This window comes from Thunnus albacares, chromosome 17 (assembly GCF_914725855.1).
Source record: "Thunnus albacares chromosome 17, fThuAlb1.1, whole genome shotgun sequence".
In the NCBI taxonomy this organism is placed as follows: Eukaryota; Metazoa; Chordata; class Actinopteri; order Scombriformes; family Scombridae; genus Thunnus; species Thunnus albacares.
In genome coordinates, this window is record NC_058122.1 from 16,197,009 (window position 1) to 16,222,337 (window position 25,329).

General features: G+C 38.5%; 1 protein-coding gene and 1 long non-coding RNA gene across 7 annotated transcripts; one reads left to right on the forward strand and one right to left on the reverse strand.

The window, feature by feature from the left end:
- Positions 1 to 266: 266 nt before the first annotated feature.
- LOC122966273 (somatostatin receptor type 2-like) lies at positions 267 to 9,541 on the reverse strand. Of its 2 annotated transcripts, none has more exons than XM_044330341.1 (2): positions 9,457 to 9,541; positions 267 to 5,999 (listed from the first exon to the last, which is right to left on the reverse strand). In XM_044330341.1, the coding sequence occupies exon 2, from the start codon at positions 5,952 to 5,954 to the stop codon at positions 4,842 to 4,844; it is 1,113 nt and encodes a 370-aa protein (XP_044186276.1). In that variant the 5' UTR covers positions 5,955 to 5,999; positions 9,457 to 9,541; the 3' UTR covers positions 267 to 4,841. The 2 variants fall into 2 exon arrangements, with proteins under 2 accessions (XP_044186276.1, XP_044186277.1); XM_044330342.1 differs by lacking the exon at positions 9,457 to 9,541 and adding an exon at positions 7,891 to 8,340.
- Positions 9,059 to 24,073, forward strand: LOC122966274. 5 transcript variants are annotated; one of them, XR_006398361.1, is made up of 5 exons: positions 9,594 to 9,985; positions 10,070 to 10,114; positions 16,961 to 17,419; positions 18,723 to 18,767; positions 19,015 to 24,073. It is a non-coding gene; the product is annotated as an uncharacterized LOC122966274 (long non-coding RNA). The 5 variants fall into 5 exon arrangements; XR_006398363.1 differs by having other exon boundaries at positions 16,961 to 17,111; positions 17,312 to 17,419; positions 18,723 to 24,073; XR_006398360.1 differs by having other exon boundaries at positions 18,723 to 24,073.
- The last annotated feature ends 1,256 nt before the right edge of the window (positions 24,074 to 25,329 follow it).

Below are 25,329 nucleotides of genomic sequence, written 5' to 3' on the forward strand. Positions count from 1 at the left end.
ATTTGTGATTTTAGTTATGAAATACTGTATGAATCTACAGTAGTATACATCTATTTTTTAAGAGCAAAGAAAACATGGGAGAGTGTAGAGACGCTGCCTTTGCCAGTTGCTGGGGAAGCGCTGCCATGGAAACTAAACAGATTTGGACCTGAGTGTGCTCATGTTCCATTATTTACTGTGTTGTTTTATTTTTAAGTCTGGTTGAGGGCAGGGAATATCTATTTTTTTTAGCAACTCATTGAATTTTGAGATTTTGTTTACTGTTCTTTTCAGTGTCTTTTTTTAAAAAAAAAAAAATTTCAGTACAGTCATTATGTCCCTCGCTGTCCTGGTACTGGAGATGTTTTTGGACGTATTATACTTTCATTCTTGTGGAATTGTTGGTATAATGATGGTGAAAATTAAATTGGCTCACCTTTGCTGTTTATGAATTGTATGTTGAATGTGAGCTTTGGGTTTCGTATGGCAGTCTGAAGAGAAGACTCAATACATGAACTCCAGTTGAGGTCCTGTATTATGTGAGAATGCTGTGGTCTCTGCTCATTGAACACCTCGAATGCTCTGTGCAAAAAAGAAAAAAAAAAAAAAGCCCAATTTAACAACACTGCATGCAACTGGGCTCTAATAATTTTATAATATGTGAAAATTTGCCCTCAGTAATGCCTCAAGGCCTGCCGCCCATCATGATATTTGTTCTGTAGTTTGGGGATGGGAAAGTGATCGTATGGGATATATAGAGGGTAAAACACATTGCACGTATATGGGCACTGTGCGACCACAGCCTGGCTCTGAATCCATCAGTGTTATCTTCTCCATGGCAACTGTGTGGCTGGTGTAGACCGCTGTGGTTCGTGGTGTGTCTTGCCTCTGCAGTGCAGTAAACCCAGTGCTCTATTCAATCAGTATGCTGTCAAGTCAGACTTTAGATAATGCACATACACATCAGGGTGTTGTGGTCTGTTTTGTTTGAATATCACTTGATTGTGTATGTATTAAAAAACTGAATAAAAAAAAATATCCACTCATGTATAAGATGAGGGCCCTAACCTATCACAAAGTAATGCCACATACAAACCACAACCCCTGGTTGTTTAGCTGCTCTGTAATTGAAAACAAACATGCATATCCTTTGGTCTGCTGCAGAACCTCGGCTAGAGGGCAACGTGGGTTTCTGAACAGTCAAACTTGTGAAATGGTCGCACTATGGTTTTGATGTATCATGGAGCAGTTAAGGCCACCCAAGGACATTCAGGGACGCAGCTGAAACGAAGAGGAGAGCTTCATTATCCGTTTCAGTAATTAAACTCAGAACAAAACTGGAATGTGTATGTGCTGTCTTTTACTTAATTTTCCTTTCACACTTTTTTCTGCACCAATTCCACAAGTTGTGTTTAAAGCGGCCTGTTGCACAGTCTCTGTGTCAAAGGTATTCTCATGGCAAAACAAGAAAAGGACAGTGAAGGAGACATGACCTTCTATTTACCAAGAGTTGATGGACTGAACACAGTGAAACACATGTGCAAACGTACTCTCATCTTTACATTTTCTATTAAAACTCACTGTTGTATTTCTGAGCACAGATCAGCTGTAGTTTTACATTTGATTATGCTGCCACTCTGTGGCCAAACCAAGAAGCACAATGAGGTCTGGAAAAAAAAAAATCAAGCCTGCACTCATGATTGTGCACTATGCGGGTATGCAAACGCCTTACAGACTGAAATCAATGTGAAGAAACTGAGTTTATAATCCCCAATTAAAAAGCCTCAAAGAAAACATTTTGTCATAAAATGCACATTTGTAAACTGTTTAGCAGACATTAAACATACCTGCAAGATTACATGTGACAAGCTTGTTCTACATTCATTTGTGATTTGTGATAACTTGTAATTATTTTAGAAACAATTGTGATGTGGGAAATACAAACATTAAATTAATGTGAACATATTTTACCACTAATTAAAAAGATTTTGAATTAAGTAAATTTGCTATTTATTCAAGTATTTAGTCTTCTTATTGTAAATGTCTCACAGAGAGGGGCACTGCAATATTGCACCCAAATAAAACTTACTGCATGTCACTTATTCTTTATTTAGTTTCAGCACAACTTTACACAATTCTTGTTTGCGCCATCAAACTTGGTGTAGCCGTATAACTGAGCAGAACAGAAATTGGACAAGTACACACAATGCAAACTTTCTATGGAAACAGTCAAAGTCTTAACAATGGTGGTAAAATTTCCCAAAGCACATAAAACATAGCATTTGAACAATTAAAATTAAGTACACGACACTAAACTATAGCACAAATGCAACAAATACCAAGTAGAAAATCAGAAATGCAATCATAAAAATGCATCTATTAAAAAAAAGCTGAAAACAAATTCTAAGCATTGTTGTAAGAAAAGTATATGATAATTATTTGCAACAACTCTGCACTAGCTGGATGGTTTTATACAACATATGCATGCTCTGCATCAACTAACAGTAAACAATGTCATATTCTCTGTAATATCTGCTACTATAAAACATTAAGCTTTGCTCTGGCTCACATTTGGTACAAATACCACACAAAATATACACTTTATACTGGTCATATGTAATGGAGATGTTTGGTTTTGCAGGTGGATGGTGGACAGTGGTCTCAATGAAGCCTTTTTTTTTTCAGTCATCTGTGAAATGCCTACATTCATAATTCATGTCCAGAGTCATCTCTCTGTTGTTTTTACGCTAATGAAGGCTTTCATGGGGTGAACACTCTTGGTCACTGTTGCTATGGAAATATAGGATACTAGAGGTGTGTTGTGTCTTTCAGTGGTAATAAGATGTTAGAGTTCAGATAACAAATTCAGCAACACTGAGGAGACAAAGTGGAAATGGAATTTGATTAGTTATGGCTGGGGGCTCACAGTGTGTGTGTGTGTGTGTGTGTGTGTGTGTGTGTGTGCACTCTTGTGCGTCATGCACTCACACATGAAGCAGTTGTATGCAAATATTTAAAACAACATGTTTTCAATCAACTTGTTTGAGTGTGTTGAATTTAATTATATTTATTTGACTATGTGACATAAATTTGTTAGAGACTGGCCAGCTGATACTTTGCACATTAATCATAACCTGTCACTGATTCTGGTGTGTGTGAGGGAGCCTGCACATGTAGGTTAAAGCTTTAATAACTCATACAGATAGTAATCTGACAACAGCATGAGACAGGGAGTCACGGGATGGCAAGATGAACTGTTGACTTCTGGAGCAGCGTGGCGATGATGATGATAAAGGAACACCAGAGCCTCTCGAGGATAAGTGTTCTAGCCCTTCTCAAAATTCACGTCTCTCAGACAGCCGGAGACAAAAACCACACTTGAAACGCGGCCTCCCAAATGTCAAGGATTATAAGAGAAGGATGGGTCAGTGTCAGCATACAAATTTTGGAAAGTAGCTCGCAGTAAGAGGCTGCCGGGGACAAAAGAAGAGACAGTCCCTTATTCTCAAAGTCAGAGAAAGAAGAGAAATACTGGAGTAACCAAAAGACATGGATACTTGCTTTCTATTATATTTTTAAACCCATCTTAAGTTAAAAACAGACCCACCCTCTTCTTATAACCCCAGCCAAATACAGGGAAATGGTGGTCAGTCAACAGGTGACACACCACAGCCCTAGGGAGGCGAGTAGAATAATAATTTGTGAAATATCATCTGAGCAAGTGTTATACTCTCAGATGACATAAAAAACATGTCGCTGAGCCACTACTCAACTTTCATATTGAATAATTTAGAATCACGCAGTCTGGCGTTTTTGATATTAGCAGTTACTTTAACTGCAAACAATTATTACATGACACACCTAAATAATGGTAAACAGAAATTCAGTGCAATAAAAACAGGCATACGGTGACATTTATGTAATTCTGTACATAATTGTAGTAGAATCAATTCTATACATGATAGCAGCACGTTGGTTAGAGGCTGGCTTGGATTATCGACCTAGCCATTACCATTAACAAAATATAAATTATGCATGTAACTATTATGAAGCAGGGTAAAAGCAACACAGACCTACATTTTTGGTTGGTCGCTGACTTAACATTGTTATTCACATTTGCATTTGAATACATTTGTATCAAATGTAAAACTGCATACTGCTCGCACATTAAATCATACTGCTGTACAACAGAATCAATGGCACTGACACTTATTACATTATGTAACTGAAAAAAAAATCATTACTTATTTACAAGCCAGCCAAACTGAATAACTCTAAATATAAAATCCTCTGACAGTATGTCCGTTTTCTATACAGATATCTACAGTCAAAACATTTCCAGAAAGAAAATAGAGAAATGCCAGTTTTATCAACAGCATGTTGCTGTTTTACAGCATACAAGCACACAGGTTTGTTGTGATATTTTCACACAGAACTATGGAAACTTGGCACAGGCCCTCTGCTGTAAACTATGTATATAATCTTGGGTCTCCAGGTGACATTCATGTCACCCAGGGGACCGGTAAGTGGACGTTAGTGTCCGTTCTACCACGTCAGAGTCAATACACTGAGGTCCAGATTTCATTATCATTTCATTTACAGCACAGAGCAAACATTTGACCTTTTGATTATGTTGTAATGGATTTGTTCACGGTCGGGGAAACCCAACAATGAATGGAGGTGGATAAAGGGACAGTGCAGTTCAACATGTTTTTCATGTCTGTCTGTGTTTTCTCCTTAACAAGTGACACGTCTATTTTTGAGCTCCTTGTTTAATGTTTAGTAATATACCTTCTGATTAGTGATTGAAAAGGGCTGACTGTTTTCAGTTGCACAGAGATGGCTGTACTATCACCTTCCCTTCAGATGCTGGTCTGCAGGTCACCATTCAGCAGAGTACTTTGGGTCTCTGTGGGGTCGTTCATCATGCGAGACTTATCTTGTCGGCTGTCACTGCGCTCCACCTCATCCAGCCCACCCACCTTCTTAAGACAGAGAACATTCTGGAAACTCTTCTTGAAGTTCTCTGACAGGAAGGCATAGAGGATTGGGTTGGCACAGCTGTTGGCATATCCTAGAACCACCACAAAAGCGAAGGTGCTCCTGAGGATGGGAGTGGTACTGATGGTGCCCGTCACTGAGGTGACGTTGAAGACATAGAAAGGCAGCCAGCAGAAGACGAACACTGCCACCACGATGGACACCATCCGAGTCACCTTTCTCTCTGAGCGCTTCCTCTTGGAGGAGCTCACCCGGATGCCTGAGGACTTCACCTTGATGATGATGAACAAGTAGCAAAGGCAGATGACCATGAGGGGCAGGAAGAAGCCCAGGATGAAAGTGTAGAACATGAAGGCTGTGTAGTAGGCCTCTTGAGGCTCAGGCCACACGATGGTGCAGAAGCATCCATCGTGCTTTGTGATCACGCCGCTGTAGATAACGATGGGCAGGTTCACCATCAGAGACACCCCCCACACTGTCAGGTTGATAGTCTTGGCCATGCGAGGCTTGCGCCACTTTGTGGACTTAATTGGATGCACCACAGCCAGGTAGCGGTCGATGCTCATGACCATGAGGCAGAAGATGGAGGTGAACTGGTTCAGGGAGTCGACGGTCATCACTACCCTGCAGAGCACTGGGCCAAATGGCCAATGGACCAGCGCCAGCTGGATGGCGATGAATGGCAGGCCAAGCATGAAGAGCACATCAGCCACTGCCAGGTTGAGGATGTAGATGTTGGTGACTGTCTTCATCTTGGCGTAGCGCAGGATGACGTAGATGACGAGGGCGTTTCCACAGAGCCCCACCGTGCAAACCAGAAAGTACATGCAGGTGATGACCACCGTGCTGGTTCTGTTGAAGCTATGGTCTGTGTAGTTCCCATGGATGTCTGACTCATTGCCCTGCATGAAGCTGTCATACATGAGGTGCTCCGACAGGTTCGGAGGGGATGATGGAAAGATCCAGGAGTCCATGATGCCTCAGTCTCTTTCTGTCTCACATGGATTATGACATCCCACCTGCACATGAAGACAACATGTCAATAACAGTATAAAATACTTAAAAATGACCTAAATCATTTACACGATATTGATATATTAGTCTAGTTTACAGAGAATAAAATAACGATTCTCCTTGATATTGATTCTGATATTGATTTTTTGCCTTCTAGAAGAAGAAAAGTGAGAACCATGATCATCATCTTCATCAGATATTGAATGTGATCTCTCTTCCTTCCTCTATTCAGACCACTGAAGGACGGATGTTAGAGTGTTGACCCAATTAATTTGAATATAACGAGTGGCTATCACATGACATTTTGCAATAACATTGTTCTCATGAGCAACAAGTGCAATAATGCCCGTCATGAGTTCTTTTCCAATCACCCTTATGGCCTGGAGGATTTTATGGATTTTGCGTCTAAATCCTCTTCCCTGAGAACAGACCTGATTGATAGCATGTGTGAAGAATAGTGCCCCAAAAGCTTATAGGCAGTGCTTACTACCTGAGACCAAACCTTCATTGTGTGTTTGTTTGGCCAGGCACTGCTACCAAGGGAAATCACTACACACCCTACAGTCATAAGATCTCCCTGGGGAAGGGTTGCCCTTCACATGCTGCTAAATGATCAGCTGTGACAGGTTATACTGAATTCTTTGCTGACACATTTTTTTTCAATTTATTAGGGGGTGGGCATGGGATGTAAATTAATCCCAGCCTAAGTAATTGAACGAGGGGAATCACTGTACTGCCAATAGCCTAGCTGCAGTCATATTGAAGTGCTTGTCACTGCCAATGCACAGGAGGCAAAGCTGGTCTGACAACTTAGTTTGGTGCCAATAACATAAGAGGTTTTATTATGCCAGTTTATCATTTTCTCCATGGCAGCAGGATAGGATGGACACTGCCTGGAGTCTTATTTTTTTTGGTGACCAATTGTTGGTAAAGGGTGTTCGTAAATGTGTCTGTCTGAGTCAGGTGGACGGACAGAATATTGCATAATGTAACAGTTGGAAACACACTGGGGGGAAACATGTTTTGTTTGTCTTGCATAATATAAACAATCATATGATAATTAATTATTCCTATATAAACAGCACAACCGACCACCAAAATAAAATACTGTGTCCTCTAAAGCACTTGGGTAAACAATAAATTGAATCTATCACAAATCAAGTATGAAACATATTCTATCATGTGCTTGCACACCTATTATAATATGGTGAATACTATTTTATGAGCTGCTACAGCAAATTGTTGTATTTTAGCTTCTGAGAATACTGTAAAACAAGTATTCTCTCTATAAAAACAGAGCCAGCACCTACAGTCAAAAGAAAGTGAAAAAGTGAAAGTGATATGTCATCAGAACTGGCTAGTAAAATAATATTTTAATAAAGTGGCCTCAAAGTTTTTTCATCTAGCGTTTTTCTCCTCCACTGCTCAAGGCCACAAATTCTGCTTCTCACCTTTGCTTTTAGCGGCTAAAAGGTAGAAAATGGACGTTCAGCTGAATAAATTATTACATGCTGATAGTCAATCATGAAAAGCCAGCTTTTGGAAAATGAGAGGGATGTAAAGTCAGAAATTGAATTAACAATGCTGGAAAACTCTGGACAGACTCAGGTGAGAATACTGTTTTTGGTTTTGTGGTATGAAATAATGACTTTGTTGCAAGAAAATATTCATTTTACCAAAGGCAAAATTGCATGCTAGAACATTGACACATTAGGAACTGCAAATACATTTACATTAGTGATAAACATTTTGAGCAGGTTGAATTTTTTGTTACACTGAATTTACCTGGAATGATCACTGGTGATATTCTATTTCATCTACAGGCATATGTGCATCTCATGTGACAGTTCGCAAAATGTCACTGGATGTAAGTCAACAACAAAGTGAAAATCTTACCTACAGTTGGATTTAATCTCACTGTTGACAAAATGCGCCACTTCTGTAAGAATGGAAGTATTTCAGTGTTTATGGTAGATTCATCTTCTCCATGCATGCATATCCCTCAAGTTTGACTAGGCGGTATCGAAGTGGAAAATCTCTCTGCGGTGTGAATTTTACTTTTGATAATCCCATAATGTAGCCTGCATTACGCACGAGGAGCAAATGACATGAAGATCGGGCACGTACAGAAAATAAAAAAACGCCACTTGCTGGCTGCGAACAAAGCTCCGATGCGCTCCTGCTGTGACGCGCACTGTGCGTCTCCAGTTGGAGAACGCGGAGATGTTAAAGGACACACATTAATCACCGACGAGGAGGTGCTGGAGAGGCTCACCTCTAGGCGAAAGAGAGGCAGCCTCCTGTGATACAGATATCCAGTCCTGCATACAGATGGAGATGATTTAAATAGAGCATATACACGTTAATGGAATCTCGATAAAATTCAGTGGAAGCTGTATAGTAAAATTCAACATTTTGATACGGGGAAAATTCATTGGGCACCAAGACTAAAAAAGATTTAGATTTAAATTGAAACCCATTAACAAAATGAAAACATAGTGGGTACTTTAAGCACATCATAAAACTTTCCTCAACTATAATCCAGGCGTAATGCCTTTTCCATATTTTGGCAACATTTTTACTGACATTTCTCACTGTGTCAGTAATGGTTGAATAAAACTGACACTGTGTTGTGAAACCCAGAAAATGCTCTTAAGAATTATGTTGTCTTTAATCATGTTAGATGTCAAAAGGCATCACACTTTGCCAAGCATTACGCACGCTCACTCCATTTATTAGTTATAATTTAAAAGCTCTTGGTGAGTAAAACTAGCGGGGACAACATGATTTCTCACACAATTATCACACTGATTTTAATATTCCAACTTAACAAATATTAAATTGTGTGTCTGCAAAGCGGTTAGTTCCAGGTCTGAAAAATGAACCAATGTGGAAGTGCCTTAAATCTGCATTCTTTCTAATGGCCATCAGAGGGCGACTCCACTGGCTCCAAAAATAAGTCAGTTTGTATAGAAGTCTATGAGAAAATGACCCTACTTCTCACCTGATTTGTTACCTCAGTAAACACTTTCCTAATGAGTTGATGGTCTCAATCGCTAGTTTCAAGTCTTCCGCAATACAGTATGATGTTCATTTTATAAATTATGGTCCCATTTAATTTAAGTTTGATGATGAAGTAGGGGACGCTATAGGGCGTGGCTACGTTGTGATTGACAAGTCGTCACCCGGCTACATTGTTGGTTACTAACGTAAACATGGCGTAGCCGTCGCTATTTCAGTGTGTTTTCAGGTCATGACATTTAATTTAGACATTTTGGTCGCCTAAAGAGTCTTGTTCAGAGTTTGGTTGTACTGAAGGACCTTCTAAGGAGTCGGATATTTAGTGTTTCCAGTAAGTTAATTTTGATTTAATGGTTTTACTTTAAAGCCTGTTTTTTGCTAGCGAAAATTAGCATTAGCATTATCACAAATAACCATAGACTGCAAATGTGCCGTGCTAACCAAGCTAGCAGCTAACGTTAGTGCAGCTCCACCTTCTAGTCCCAATATGGTCACTTTTCATCACTTCTGGCTCCAAAAATCCAAGATGGCGACGGTCTAAATGCCAAACTCGAGCCTTCGAAACGCGAGTCCACAACATGGCAGCTCTGTCCATTATTTTATACAGTCTATGGTGCTTTCTCCACCTTTAGATTCCAAAGCTTATGGCGCCCCACCGATGCTAATGTTGGCCAGATGCTGCATTGCAAGTCCTTAGTCCACTGTCACTTTTAGTAGATCTTTCCAGCCATCACAGGGCAGCACGGAGCGCAAAGATGCAGACAAGCACTCATATCATCAGAGCAAGTGATGTTTTAAATTAATATTTAATCAACAAGTGTTAAAGCATAAAGTTTGAAAGGATTCTTGCCTCGACTTCGGGCTCTCCGTGTCTATCACACTGAGTTGTGGTGGTTAGTATACTCTCCCCACATCAGCTCCACCCAAGATTTGGCTTTTCCTGATTTTCTGTAAGCAGCTGGTTATGATGGTGAGTAATCAACCTAAATCGAAAACATCCCTTGACAAACTTGCAAGTGATGTCACAGATGCCCATATTTTTCTAACACCTCAGCTTGTGATAGGGATCCAGTCCTGTGAGTTCACATCTGCTGTGGAGGTTAGTCAGATTTCATCATCTCTCAATCTTACTGTTATTTTGTTTTCATTATGTAAATCTGAAGTTGCACGGATGGAATTAATCAACAATGACAAAAAGAGAAGTTTCATGTGGTGAGTCCTTTTGTGTGGACTGTCATGCTATGTTGCATTTGGCATCCCCCAATGTCAGTGTGAGTGTGTGTTTTTGAGCAATAATTGTATGTCAAATGATTATAAATGTTTTCTCACATTTTTAGAAACAAACTGCAGCATTTTGTCTCTGTCAACAATATTCTTAAGGCCTTGGCAGCATCTGTCCACTAAGTGGTACTTGTGGCAATGTTCAAGTGGTTATAAGAAAACCAAACAATAGCCTTCAAGCAAGAGACTGACAGGGAAATGTTTGGGGCATTGGTCAGTATGACGGCACACCATTAGAGTGCTGCTCAACTTCCCTTACAGCTGCTTAGGCAGGCCATTGTACATGTACAAGTCCTGCTGCCCTGACATTTCTCTACCTGGTCCTTGACCTGCAATATGAAGTGTTCTAATCATCTTCTATAAACTCATATCATGGCTTCTGGGCCATAGGCCATCTGTAGTTTCATAAGTGATATACACTCATGTAAGTTGAGCTTGTAGGCCTGCTTGTATGTGGGCACTTCTGCTCACAGTTTATTTATCCAGTTGCAGTGACCTTCCTATTTCTATCCTTATCTGATGACTGAAAGTCAAATCATTCAAGCTAGAAGTCTCATCAACTGCTTAGCTGTCACTGCAAACTCCTGAGCTAGATTCAAACGTGAAAAGGTCCTTCACACAGCTTATCACTACAAGTTATAAAATTTGGAGGCAAAGTTGTTGTTCAGCACCTTCCAAAGAGCCTTTGTCACTCCAGTTCATTCAAGTGAGGAGTGGGTTGAGTCATGCAGTGTTGGGAAGTGAAGCCTTGATCTGTAGATAGAAGGGTCAGCCTCAGTGTTTTGACAGAAACAGTTTTTCCTGACCTATAGTTCCTTAATGGTTTGACTAAAGTGATGGAATAGCATATGTCACTCAGATAACTTGTTATCTGTGTTGTGTCATTGTTGAGAGTGGGTGCTTGGTTGAGATCAGAGTAAAAAAAAAAGCATTTAGCGTTACCTGGCGTTACTGTATGTGTATCGGAGGAGATGTGGCGGTCCACAGAAAAAAAGACAGTTGTATTGAACCCATCTCTCTGATTTGTGGTCAAACAAGCAAACTTTGCAATGTCCATGATTACGCGTACTTGTCTGAGCCTGTTGAGTGATTCCACATTATTCTTTGGCTAAAAAGTAATTAAATGAGACCCTGAAAACCAGCACATCTCAATTGTAAGAAACAATGGCAGCCAGTGGTAGGTTCTCTCAGTCTTTGTGAAGTCTTAATGCCGGTATGAACCTTGCATAGAGCTGGCGAAAAAGGTCATGGAGGAAATTAAACAGATTAAGTGTAGGGAAAGCAGTAATTTATTATCAGTTACCTTGCCATGAGACCGAACAATCAATGACTCATTAACTTGACTTTGTGAAATACAATATGGGTAATTTGAAGTGATATAATAATTTTGTTTTGACGTTCTAACTACTATGGTGTTTTCATTCACCGTCTTTGACTGTTAGGGCTGTTTAAGATTTAAATAAAGGTTTAATGGTACACACACAAACCTAAAGGGTCTGTCAAGTAGCATTGTTTATCAGTATTTTCCCAGAGTGAGACAAGCAAGCCAATACATACTGTCACTGACTGACTGTCACTACTGTCTTGATGGCTTCCTGGAAGGATCTGCATTTCTTTCACTGATATTGGTTATATAAAGCAGGAAAGAGCTTGAAGCCCCTGTCTTTATTTGCTTTCTCATTACTGAGGCATGATCAAGCACCTCTCTGGTTCAGACCCCGAATTGAAAGTATTGATTATTCATGAAGTAGGGGGAAACTGTCAAACAATTAATTGCCTGAGGCAGCTGCAAAATATTCAACAGATACCATTGTCACTTGGGCATTTTTGTAATGATTATGCTATGAGAGAAATGCATTCTCTAGGTGTATTAAAAGGTATTATTGCAATATGTTAGCACAGAACAAAGGTGCATGTATGTTCTGCAGTGGCTTTAAGCAAACCTTTACTCATTTTCAGATTTAAAGAAGAGTACGATTGTTGGATTTGGTAATAATTGGTCTGATGAAGTTGCTCTAAGCCTGTATTATTGTTGCTTATTACCTTCTTAGGTGTAGTGTCAGCTAGGTGCATTAAACTGTGATATTCTTCCATGTACAAGGCTTAACTTCCGGTCTTGATTCTCCTGTCTTTTTAAGATGCTATATTTGCTTTTCCAGAAAGTCTGTTAGTCAGGGTTCATTCGGTCCATTTCATGTAATATTTCTTGGATTGCTGAGTGAGTCACTTCATATATTTTGTCCGTCCAATTTATGGTAATGATACTTTTGGGGTTGATTGACTGGAAAATCAATCAACTGCAATGTTATTATCTCAATTCATCTCTCATCTTTTCTTGGCAGGGTAAACCGACAGTAAGCTACTGACGTTGTGACTCTTCACTTTTTTTGAAAGTTAACTGTTGTCATGGACTGAATTCAATTTTCTTTTTTCATCTATTACGCTGTATTATCATTATTATTATTATTATTGTTATTATTATTGTTGTTTTTATTATTATTATTACGCTTGCAAATGTGCTCATATAAAGAAAGGTCAGTAAAAGCCAAAATGAAATGGGCACAAATAGAGCCAATAGTAATGTAAATGATTATACACAATAAGGTGTCCTGGTAGGAACAAAAGGACAATATGAGACAAAGTGGGGCTTCATAAGGACACTTTTGAATGTATTATCGTCCTCATAGGGACACTTAACCCTAAAAATCTTCAACCATTTTTCAAAACTCATAGTTTGATTCCTGTAACCATTAAGAGTTAATAATCATAAATCAATATAAAGCATACGTTGCTATGTTAATCTGCAGTTTTTGCACACAGATTTAGAAATCGGAAACGTTTGTGACTCTTATCTAAAAAAATAGTCTCAGTCACAAACCTCAGCCAAGCTGTACAGTCTGCTCTATGTGTACTCTTTACACATTGCTGTTTATTTACATAAAATGAGTCTGGCTGCTGTGATAAAGCCTGTTAAGGCTAACTCTAGCTCCTAGGAGACACAATTGTGGTGTCCAGGTGATCCTAGAGGATGTTGTTTTGACCACTATTTGTGTTTTCCTGATTGCTCTGTTTAAAAAGCCAGTAATAAGACAGGCAGAGATGTAACATATCCTCCTTTATATTTACCAAGCTCTATGCTAAATTGATTTGTTCTGTACATCTCTACGTTTGCCACTGTCCCTTGAAACACTGTCCTACCACACCTTTTCCTTGATTGCTATTAACAGTTATATAAATATTTATACCAGTATTAGATTCTCACATTAATTACTCTGTTTAATTTCATATGAAACTTCCATGAACAACAGACTTTTGAGGCCCATGACATACAATTTTTGACAACCCTGTGTTGATTTAGCTGTGACTATTTTCGTTGAGTGTCATCTGAATCTGTCAGTGAATACTGACTTCTGCTATGACAGTTGTTCAGTTTCAACTTATGTTTTTTCTGCCAAACTGTAACTTTTGAAACTAGGTCTCTTGCCATGTGAAAAAGTTTTGCTGAATATTTATAATTTGGTAGTTGCCAGAAATCTGCTTGAATATATATAAACATAGAAATGTTGGGTGTAGTAGCTACCATGGCTTGAGGCTAAAGTACCGATGACCACTAGATGCTGGCTCCAAAAAATCCCTGGCTCCAACTGACTCCCATTCAAAAAGCCTCAATCGCTAAATCTCGGCTCTCTAATAAGATATGAAGACTTTTCGGTAAATTTTGGTAAGTTTAATGTTACTTGATAACAGTACTTGCCTTGTTAGCACAATTTAGCCAAATAACATTAGCCCAAGTGTGCACCACTCGGTGTTCCCAGTAAGCTAGCGTTTGCTTCGGTCCAAGGTAGCAGGGCGTGTTTCCAGAGTGTGAAAGGCAAGACGCACACCTTATCTGGAAGGTCCTGGCTCCAAATGTAAAAGATGACCATAAGCAGCAACTCTGGGCTTCAAACGGGCTCCAAAGCAAACCAATGGGTGACGTCACACCTCGCTATGTACATCTTCATATACAGTCTATGATTATTATCCGTCTTGTTGTGATTTTAACTTTTTTGTCAAAATTATTTATTGTGGCTGTTCATTGGCCCCCCTACCACAGATTTGATGTTTTGAGAACTTGAGTTGTGGTGACTCCTGAAGAAACTTGAGTTCAAATTAAAAGGTTCCAGTGTGACATATTCAGGCATGTCCCTAAGCTTTCATGAATCACAGGTATGATAGCACTGTGCTGTTCATTTTTCCAGCAGGTACAGATGTAAAACTGTGGGTGATAACCAAACTGGGACCAGTCTGAATCTGTGCTCCCAGAAATGGATGATGAGAGATACTCTAAGTTTAGATTGACTGCAAATCAGAGGTCTTGATAGAGAATATAAATACTAACTAATTCCACATTTCCCACAATAGATATACCCATGACATTTGACAAATCAGCGTGCTAAATCCAAATTAATTACACATTAATCTGTATGGTTGTACTGCTTTGTCTAAAATTGGATTATAAATGAGTTTGTGATTGAATTTGTGGGTCATGTTAAGATAATACTGCAGTAGGAGTGTTGGAGGAAGTGCTTTCTTTCCTGTGTGGTTTAAACTGATGACCGGCTTATTTGCAATATTAATAACCTGTCAATCAAACATTGACAGGTAGTGAGTAGTTTTAATATTTTTCTGAATATAGTATTGCAACTATAGAAATTGTAAATGCAATTATGTCTGTGAAGTAAAGTAACATAATATGTTACAACAGAGACACTTAACAGTGTCACGTCCACACAGACACTGTTCAATGTCCTGTCACCTGTTTGTATATAATAGCTGACAGCTGGCCAGTTCCTGGCTGTAGCTGAGTGCTCAGAGGCTTGTCACAACCTATTATCTGGCATGCAAAGCAGCCGCTGCTCACTTTTTTTTTTTTTTTGCTGTTTATGGTGCAGAGGAGAAAAAGGACTGCTGGTTTTAAGGCTGTTAAGTGTGATTGATTGTGTTTGCTGCAGATTGTGCCACCAGACTTCTTAGGGCTCTCAGTTTCAATCCAAAACTCTGTTAATCCCCTTCTGGTAACAATTGCAGGGAGTAAATCTCTTTCATCACATTCATTCTCAAAGCATTAAAGATCAAACTGAAAACATATACTTTATGAGCAAGATGAGACATTAGAGAACATCCAAAGACGTGACTTGCAATCATTCCTTGTGGACTCCTTATTGCTATTTTGGTTGGCATGTTGTGTTTTTCTTTTTTAGTTTCAATTCTCCCTGTCAAATTAATTTTCATTTTTGTGTAATTTTCTGTTGAACATACTAATTAAAATGCAAATGAAGCCTTTGAATGCTCAATACTATTTTCAGACTTCATGATCAGTGCCGTATCTGAGCTTGGCAGCTAGCTCACAACCTTTTAGATGTATGTGGGTTGGAATCTGAACGTCTGTATTCCAGTATGTCTTCAGGGTGAGTGAGAGTATAGAGTATTGAACGTTAACCAGATTTTTTTTTCTTTCAGAATACTCAGCATTTACTTTTCTTCTTGGTATAGATTGAAAGGGCCTCTAAATAGTTTTCATCCACTTTTCATGCCAGGCTTCAGAGAGAGTTTTATGAACTTCATAGTCACAGCTGTGACATTGTCCAACTCACATTTGCTTTCAAGGATTAATGGCTGGTTATAGCTAATACATGACAAGACCATTTGTATTTCTGGTAAACAGTAAGCTTTTTAGGGAGTGAATTCAGCCCTGAAAACACACACACAAGCCATTAGAAATTTAAAACCAGTGAAATTAATCATTAAAACAGCAAAAATATTTTTCAAAATTATTAGGCTATAGAGTATGAATTAAGATTTTAATCATGAAGTAACACTGAAACAACTCATCATAAACTTTTTTTCTGTTCAGTGAATAGCCATTTTAGCCTTGGTGTTCCTGTTTTTAAAGGCCCCCTTCAGTCAGAAATGTGTATTTCTTGTCACCTGACTGTGATGTTGGAGCTTCACTGTGCAGAATGATGTAGGACCCTATGTGCATCGTGTGACAGTAGAAGGCTGTTGTCAAATTAATCTGCCGAAGGTGGAAATTTTCTCTGTGCTCACCAAAAATCTTGAGTTTAAGGCATGTACCCATAGATATAGAAGCGCAGATAACCGCTCTTGCAATTTGACATGCATCTGCATGGTTGCCATATTGGGGCAGTCAAGAGTCAGAGAGGGTAGACCGCCTGGAAAAATGCTGCAGGCATGTGCTGCATTTGGCTTTACAAACAGACAAAGCATTCAAAACAGGCATAGCAGTATAACTTTTCACAAGTAAGTGGCAATTTTATTGTATTTTACTGTTATGTAAGTTAGTGAACGTGCAATATCGCTTCAGACTATCCTGAAAATGACCTGACACTCTCGTGACGTTGGCTACCTAAAGCAAACATGACGTTACTGAATAATTGTTAAAGCACTACATGACTAGGGGTAAACATGATATTTACTTAACAATGACCTCATTCTTTGTGTAATTTACTTAATAGAAAATGATCAGTTGGAATGTGTTTGTGCTCATGAGATCATACATGCTAGATCTAGTAAGCCATATTTATGCTGCTAGCTTAATGCACTGGCTGCACCATTCAGCTACATGCCAGAAGTAAATCTGTGATGGCCTTGTTTTTGTCAGAGGTTCCCCAAAGATCCTGGACTAAGGAAAGCTGGGGCTCTAGCTGTCAGACGCAAGGATTTTGAGCCAAATGGTACTTTCAAGGCGGATGATTTTGACAGTACTGGGCAAAGTGTGTGTGTGTGAAGGAATGTGTGACCATCTGAACAAGGTTAGTGTATTTTCAAGTCATAAGGTTATGGTGTTCATTTTGGAAAATGGTGTTAATATACAGTATAGTGGACATTGACTGGAATGATGAGCATACAAATTATCTCTTGCTAGCATAACTAGAATTACCACTAAACCTGATATTGAAAGTAAACGTCTCTTTACGATTTCTCTAATATTGATTTCTTCCTTAATTTGAAGGTGCCCAATAAAGCCAGATTGACAAGGACATCAACACAAGCTGGTGAGGTAAGCGTTAATCCTGTACCTGTGTCTGAATCTCCTGAAGTGCTGAACACATCAACCTCGGTAAGTGTAACAAAGCAGTTCTTATCCGCAGCACTTTTGTATAGCAATTACCCAACAAGTGTTATATTTCATGAGATCATCATTGATGATCAAGTCAAATATAAGATAGCTGAGGCTCAAGAAAGAGTTGAGGAGCTGCAGAGGCAGCTGAGAAAAGCCAAGGATTGTGAAAAAGGCAGAAACAAACTGTAAAGTCACTGCTAGATGATTTAAAAGAGAAAAATATGATCTCAGAGGAACTACAGCGAAAGCTTGACCACTATTCTGGTAGGTCTTTATCCATGATCTGAATTCCATGGAAAAAATATTAAACTATCTTGTTAATTTTGGTAAAATGTCAGTGTAGGCAAAGATATTGAGATAAAATAGAAAAATTATTTCAACAAGCTGTTTTTAGTCTCTGGGGCGCAGCTGCAAAATCTGTTGTTCTTCTCGCACCAGCGCTGTCATTTAATGTACAGTGACGTAGTTGGAGGCAAGGAAGAACTACTACTACTACTAGGCTATTTCAGCTTGGAGTTCTAGTCTCCACCTCTGGGTAGCCAGGCGACGTGCTCTGGACTTCATTGTTTTCTTCGCTTCTATTGTTATCTAGCTAAGTTTTTAACAGTGAACATCACATCCCAAAATATGAGTGCAGAGGATATTGGGCTGGGCAATATGGACAAAATCAAATATCACAATATTTTTGACCAAGTACCTTGATTATGTTTAGAAAATTACATCATTTTAATGTAATGCTGCCTTTAAAACCAGAAAAAGACATCAATGCCATATCGCGATATTACGATATCCAAAATCTAAGACTATATCTAGTCTATATATTGATATATTGCCCAGTCCTAAGAGGATATTATGAGGATCATTTTACAGTGTTTTGGCAGACTCGGATATTCAGACGTGTTTATTCGAGCCAGAGTGGGTTTGGGGGTTGGGTGTCAGAAGCTTGCACGCATTGCATCCTGGTGCATGTACGCACTGCCGGCATGTCTCTGCGAGCAGGAAAACTCTCCTTTCTCAGTCAATGTAGCACACACTGAGGAATTTATTGCTTCAATTGACCTCATTTACCATCATCACTGATTGGACATCCACATCCAACAAGGTGAAATTTCCCATTAAGACAACAGCAGTAATGTAACTGACTCGCTGAAGTAACTAATGCAAGTACTGTACTTAAGTACACATTTGAGGTACTTGTACTCTACTTGAGTATTTCCATTTCACACTACTTTTTACTTCTGCAATAGAGAAATATTTTAGTTTTTACGTCACATTTATTTAATCTTTTTAATTTCTTCAGGCCTCCCACCACCAAGAGCCTTTTACACACATGACACCAATACCTGTAAGTGTGATATCAACATAGCAATGACATGTGAATGTGTTTCAAACATGTGAACAGTAATTGACATTGAGTTATAACTATTCAATCAATAATGATCATAAATTGATAATGGGTATACCTCGGATAATCTATTTCAGCACACTTGTTTGCTTCACATCTGCACATGAAAGTACAACCTGAATAGTAGTCACTGTGTGTGACTTTCTAATCTCATGAAACCAGAATTGGTTTTCACTCTTCTTTTCAGAGCCCAGAGATGATAGATAATGTAGTTCATGGAGGGAGGCAGGCGTCGGCTCAGATTTCTCAGGTGGGCTCTGCCTTAATAAGCATTCAGTGGCACTGACCACCTTGCTTGGCTGTCTCTGGCGAGTCACAGATGGCCAAGCAAGTTGGCAGCATCCCCTCGCAGGAGTTCCTGATTCAACACTCACTATGGATAAACAAAGCTTTCTTCTTTCACACAGTTGCTTTTGTTTTTATTTCCCTTGTCAGTATAGATCTTGAGCTTCTCTGAAAGAATGGAAAATTGCCGCTGCACCTTCATACCAACACTTACCATCCTTTCACATCTAAAATAGACTATTAGTTGCCTATTCTTGTGCAATTTTAGCGTATAGTGAATGTTGGAAAGTTACTTGCACTTTGTCACCTCAAATGCCTTAAAGTTTTGTTTTAATCTTACTAATAACTGGAACTGCTTCAATCATACTGTCACAAATTAATTATTGTCTCAGATATTATAAAAGATTTTACCCCTGATACCTGCTGGGTTCCATACAAAGTTCAGCGATGTGATGAATTGGTTTGTACTTTGCAGATTCTCCTCTAATAAATTTGTGTATCGTGCCACATTAAAAAAACATGACTGTTGCTCAGCTGAAAATGAAGATGTATGATTGTGAGATTATTTTATTTATAAATTGCCCTGGGATCATGGGAAAACTAATGAAGTGAATAACACAATACTGACTGCCTCAGTTCTGTTTCTGCCTCTGAGATAGATTAAAACTTGATACATGAGGGCTAAATATTATTAAAGCTACAAATGATAAAGCACCAGACTGCTAATGTTGTGCACAACATGATGTTTGACTCCATGAATGATACATTTTCAGATAAAATCACACTTCCAATGTGCGCATTTAAACTGACAGTTAGCTGCTATTACACTTCCTGAATCAGAAGACATTAGTGCTACTTACAGTATATAATAATGGCAATTCTCCAGCATTACAGCCAAACAATATAAGTCATAACCTTGTTGCTTTCTAACTTTCTATAGGTCAGAATTTTTCTGTGTAAGGGAAAGATTTAATGGAAATCTTAAAAGTAGTCCCTCCAGGAAATCACGATCTTGTGATCACAATAATTAATGCAAATTCAACGATTCTCTGCAATATTTGTGGGGGCTTGCAATTTTGCAAAATTCCCATGATTTCTTAGCATTAAAGATGCTAGCAGGAAGATTTTGACATCAATATATCATTGTAAATTTAATGTCCATACCTTGCAATGACAGGAGTTCTGCTGAAGGCATTACAGCACAAATTAAGCCATTCCAGGCAAAACATGCTATATCAACAAAAATAACTTTATAGCAAGGCTCTTCAACCTCTCCTCTCATCATCAAAACAAACCTCATGCTGGAAAAAATGGGACAGGAAAAAACAGCAAAACAAGAAGTGACAGGGAAATGTGGTCTTATCATGAGAATTAGGCCGCCGCCAAAAAAAAAAAAGCAATTTTTTCCTTAGCTTGCAATTTTTGCCAATTCCTGCAATTTTGGCGCAAAAAAAGAAAAAAAGTTGTTGCTGTGTTGTATTTTGCATGCCATAACCTGTTGCAGTTATGTTTTGTTTTATAACGAGTTTCAAATTTTATTAATTCAGAAAAGACATTTGAGTACATGATCAGTCATAAGTGTGTAATAGTGTACAATTATTGCAAAATTATTTATTGGTGCTTTTAGCCTAGACGACAAATATACAGATAACATGAGAATGTACAGAAGAAGAACATTATTTCTGCGGCTGAACCTGCATGTTTGATTTCTGGCACATTTTTTTCTCTTTATGCTATTCTGTTTATTTATGCACATGTAAACATTACTTTTTAGTAGCCAATAACAGCAGGTACTTTAGAGGTTTTGTTTTTTTAATTAAAGGGGACTTATTATGCTGTTCCTTATTTTCAGTCATATATATAATGTTACAATGTTGGATGTTCATATTAAATGTGGCCAAAGTGTCAAATAATGAGATAAAGGTATGTAGCAGTAAGTACTTTCAGCCCGAGCCAATGTCGGCTTGTGACTGATTTCTTTATTTCTTTACCAGTATAAGATAAATAAGGAGTTTTTGGAACTATAACATGCAAAGCTACTCAAGTGGAGTCCTAGAATAAAACTATAGAGCTGGAAATGAGCATAACAGGTCTCCTTTTAATGTAAGTGCCAGGATGAGGACATGTGGATGTGAGCCACAGTCGGTTCAAACCACACGGCAGATGTACTGAAGAATCCAAACAGCTTATTTGAGCCAAAGAGCAACTTATAGCACATTTTGATAAAACTGCATTTTAATTTCATTTTAAGATGGAACTTATGATGGCATGATCTATACAAACCATATGGATGTATAGTATATTTAATCTAACCTTAAAATATGGTGTGATTACAAACCAGCAACAGGTGATTGCATTCAAAACGCTGACTCAGAGGGCTGAGAGATATTTGTAAAGATAGAAGGAGGTTTTTTTAAGACTTCACTTCGTTTTATGAATTATTTTCTTCAGACGGCCATCTGTATTGGTGTGTGTATGTGTGTGTGTGAAGGAGGCTGTGCTACACTTAATTTATTAGCATTCATACTGGGCCAGGGGAGGCAGATCTGGCTGTTCTTGAGGAGAGGTGTAAACAGAATGCACAGCCATCTGCACAACACAGACCTCTCATCTACCAACTACTACTGAAACACCTGCCACCATTTACATTTCATGTAAAAGTAAATTATCACTTAAAATAGCCTTAACTCAGATTTTACAACATTAACATTTTAGGGCATTAATTTCTTCAACATGCTTGGAGGATGTGTTTGTGTAAGGCTATTTAACAAGCTATATGGCAGTTGACTCTCTCTGTCTTGCTAATGTACTAGTTTCTTTCTAGACTGAAATTAGTAATTTGACACAAAAACACTAGTGATGTTGGGAACCAGGGCCTGGTGAAAAGGGAGAGGAGCAACCTTTTCAAATTGCAACCTTTTCACACAATTATTACAGAGTTTTATCTGTCTGTATTGTTAAAGAATTGTTAAAGAGTCTGTGTAAAACCACTCTACCACTCTATGTAAAATGTACAAACAATTTACTGTTAAATACTTGCAAATTAATTTGAACTTTCCAGGAAATTAATATAAAATTCAAGGACCTGCAACATACAGCGTTATCAGCCTACCTTCTGAGGGCTAATTAATGCATTCAGATCAATAACAATACTGCATATTTTTTCTCTCCATTACCTTTTCTGATTGTGTTTAAGGAACAGTTCAATTTACATGAGCTGGTGTGACGTCACATATGAAGTAGATCACGAGTGTCGGAAGCAGTTCAGAGGATCGAATTCAACACAAGCTTTCCACATCACTCTTCCGTTGTCGATGAGTGAATGCAACACCTTTTCCACTTGTGGTGCAACCTGCTCGCTGGTACTTGTCTTGAATCATGAAAAATGGTCATGTTACATTTCAGAAAGCTGTCCCTCAGTCTGAAACTGTTATAAATAAACCACATCAGCGGGTACAACTGGGTTTTGTTGCGCCAGAAAACATTAACAGGTGCAAGACACAATGAATCATCTACATTTACACACTTTTGTTCAGATACAAGATGATTCTGTCTTCTCTTTCATATTTATTGCCTAATGCTGCAAGAATCCTTATTCTTCGGTACAAATATAAAGAGATGATGAGCTTTTTTGTAACGGTTCAGTCCACTTCTTTTCAAGCCTTTTATGTTCATTCTGTGATTTGAACTCATCAGGCATTCAGTAGTTTGATAAATTATAAATAAAGTGACAACAATCTCCTTAAAATCTAATTGGGTGCTATCAGGGTGAAATTCCCCCTTTTGTCAGTGTTTCAAAGTCTCATCTGTATGTTTTGTTAAGGACTGTCAACAAGAAAAAGGTCTGATACAATTGTAACAGTGTCGTATTCAGCTGTAATATAACACAAAGTCACTTCCAGCACATTATAGATGTTAGAAACGTGTAGATCACGTTTCATATATTATGAAACATGATATTATGAAATTATGCGAATGTCCAGTTTAATTAGGTAGATGAGAAGTATCCTGCTGTAAGCTAGGGTCTCTGTTGGTCTACCTGTCTGTCTGTGTGTCAGGAATATGTCATTTTCAGCTCTGGCTTTATTCATACTTACAATGTGCAGCCTGTGGTTCTGCGGGGATTATCTCTGGTGCCATGGATGTGCATATTTATCTTGCTTAAATGCCACTGCCTTAAGTCTCTCAAATGCGCACACACACATATGCAAAAACCTCAGATCATAACATGAATAATGTTCTGCGCCTAAAATATTAAACCTTGGATTTGCTTTTGTTTATTCACATATTTTTTCTTCTCTTCTTTCTAAGCAAGCACGCCATTATATAATAGCGGTCACTTTTATGAATCCCTATTGGCAGATGTTATCTTTGTTTGAGGGAATGGTTGCCTCCCTCACACGTGGCTGCTCCATCAAACAAACATGATGGAAACTGTTTTGGTTGAAGGCACATGGCTCGGCAGTGTTGGCTGTGTGAGAAAGGTTAGGGAATTAGCTACACTAAGTGTAAAGTTGTTTAATTATTATTTCCTTTTTATGTCTTTTTGTCTGCCACTGTGGCACAAAAGATACACGGAATAGAAACATCAAAGAATTTAGAATGTCCATCCAATTATTCAGTTACTTGCTGTGTTATGTGAAAAGGTTGGCTAATTGTTGCTTTGACCATAATTGAAGCCTGCAGAAAGTCAGAATCTGTCTACAGGGAGAGTAATGAGTCATTGTGTCAAACACAACTTGGTAGCTGTTAAACACATAGCAGTCTTACATTGAGAAGTTGTTTTATACAAATTTCTGAACTTCGACTGCATGGAAGAGGTGACACTTGCCTCTTTGAGAAGTGACATTTTTCTGAAAGTCACTAACATTGAGAGTTGAATGTTTTGCTTTTGTTAAAAATGGCCTTGTTTTAGTCAAAATTGTCAGCATTGAGATAACAATAAAATAAATCCAGACATATGAGATCGTCTCTAAAATCTCTCTCTGTCTTCTTGTCTTGGTTTTACTCTTTCACAAGTATTTTGCCTTTCTTGTACTGTTTTCAACATCACTGCTTGTCTGTTTTAGGATTTCTGTGCGTGCAAATGCAGCTTACTGGCTGTTACCCGCCTTGTAAAGTCCTGTGTTAGCTTTTTTACTTAGAGGTGAACCAATTGCTTTGAGCATACTTCACAGGTAAGAATGTGATTTTTATGTATATTTTAGTAGCCTATCATGGCTGCAACCAAGTAAAAAAAATCACATTAGTCAGTAAACAGGAAATTTCTCGGCCTGAAACAACTTAATAGTATTTGTTTATGTACATTGATTGTTTTCCTGAAGAAGAGGCTTACATTTTTTTGCCCGGTAACTGTATCTACGAGGCCTGCGCAATATTTGTTCAGTAACATGCATCACAAATCACAAAAGACCAAGGACAGATGGCAGTGTAAGGAGATACAGAAGCACAGCAAGACGTGGAAAACTGAAAGGGGGAGAAAGCGAGATGGTTGCTTTCCTGCAGCGGCAGAGATGTGTTGTCATACACAAGCGGAGCCACAGTGACAGAGATGGAGAGCCTGGCCGCTTCTAGGTGCAGCAACAAACCCTGTTTCAATAAAGCTTCACTCGCCTCTTAATGAATATTTAATATTGAACAAACCAGGAGCATTGTTGTTATGAAACTTATTAAATTATGTTATTATGGAACCTGCCTTGTGTTTTAGGCTGGGTAATTGAGAGGGATATTTTCTAAATGATGTAGTAATGAAATATGAATAACCCAGAATTATATTATACAAAACTGATTACAAACAAAAGGCTGTCGGCCATTGTAGCTAATAGTATTTAGCATTTCGTATATAGCGCCATTTTCTTAACCTTCATGCCCCTGTAACATACAAACTGATAAGTATGGTGTAATAGTGCCTGCTTTCTGGCTCACAAAGTCTAAAAACAATCCGTAAGAGAATAGTCTGCCCACACTTCTTTCACACCAAATGTTACCCAATAAGCATCCTTTCAAATCACTGTCACATAACGCTGCTAAGCGTAGGACACCACATCTCATTGCTTATGTTCACATAACTGCCAGTGACAGTTTTGTGCCCTGGCATTCGTACCTGCCTCTGCTGAGGTGAACTGATGTGGATGGATGGGCCTTAAGGAGAGTAAATTGATGGAAGAAAACAACAGAGGTGACTCTGTTCCATTTATTAGGCCTTGCCGTTTCCAGT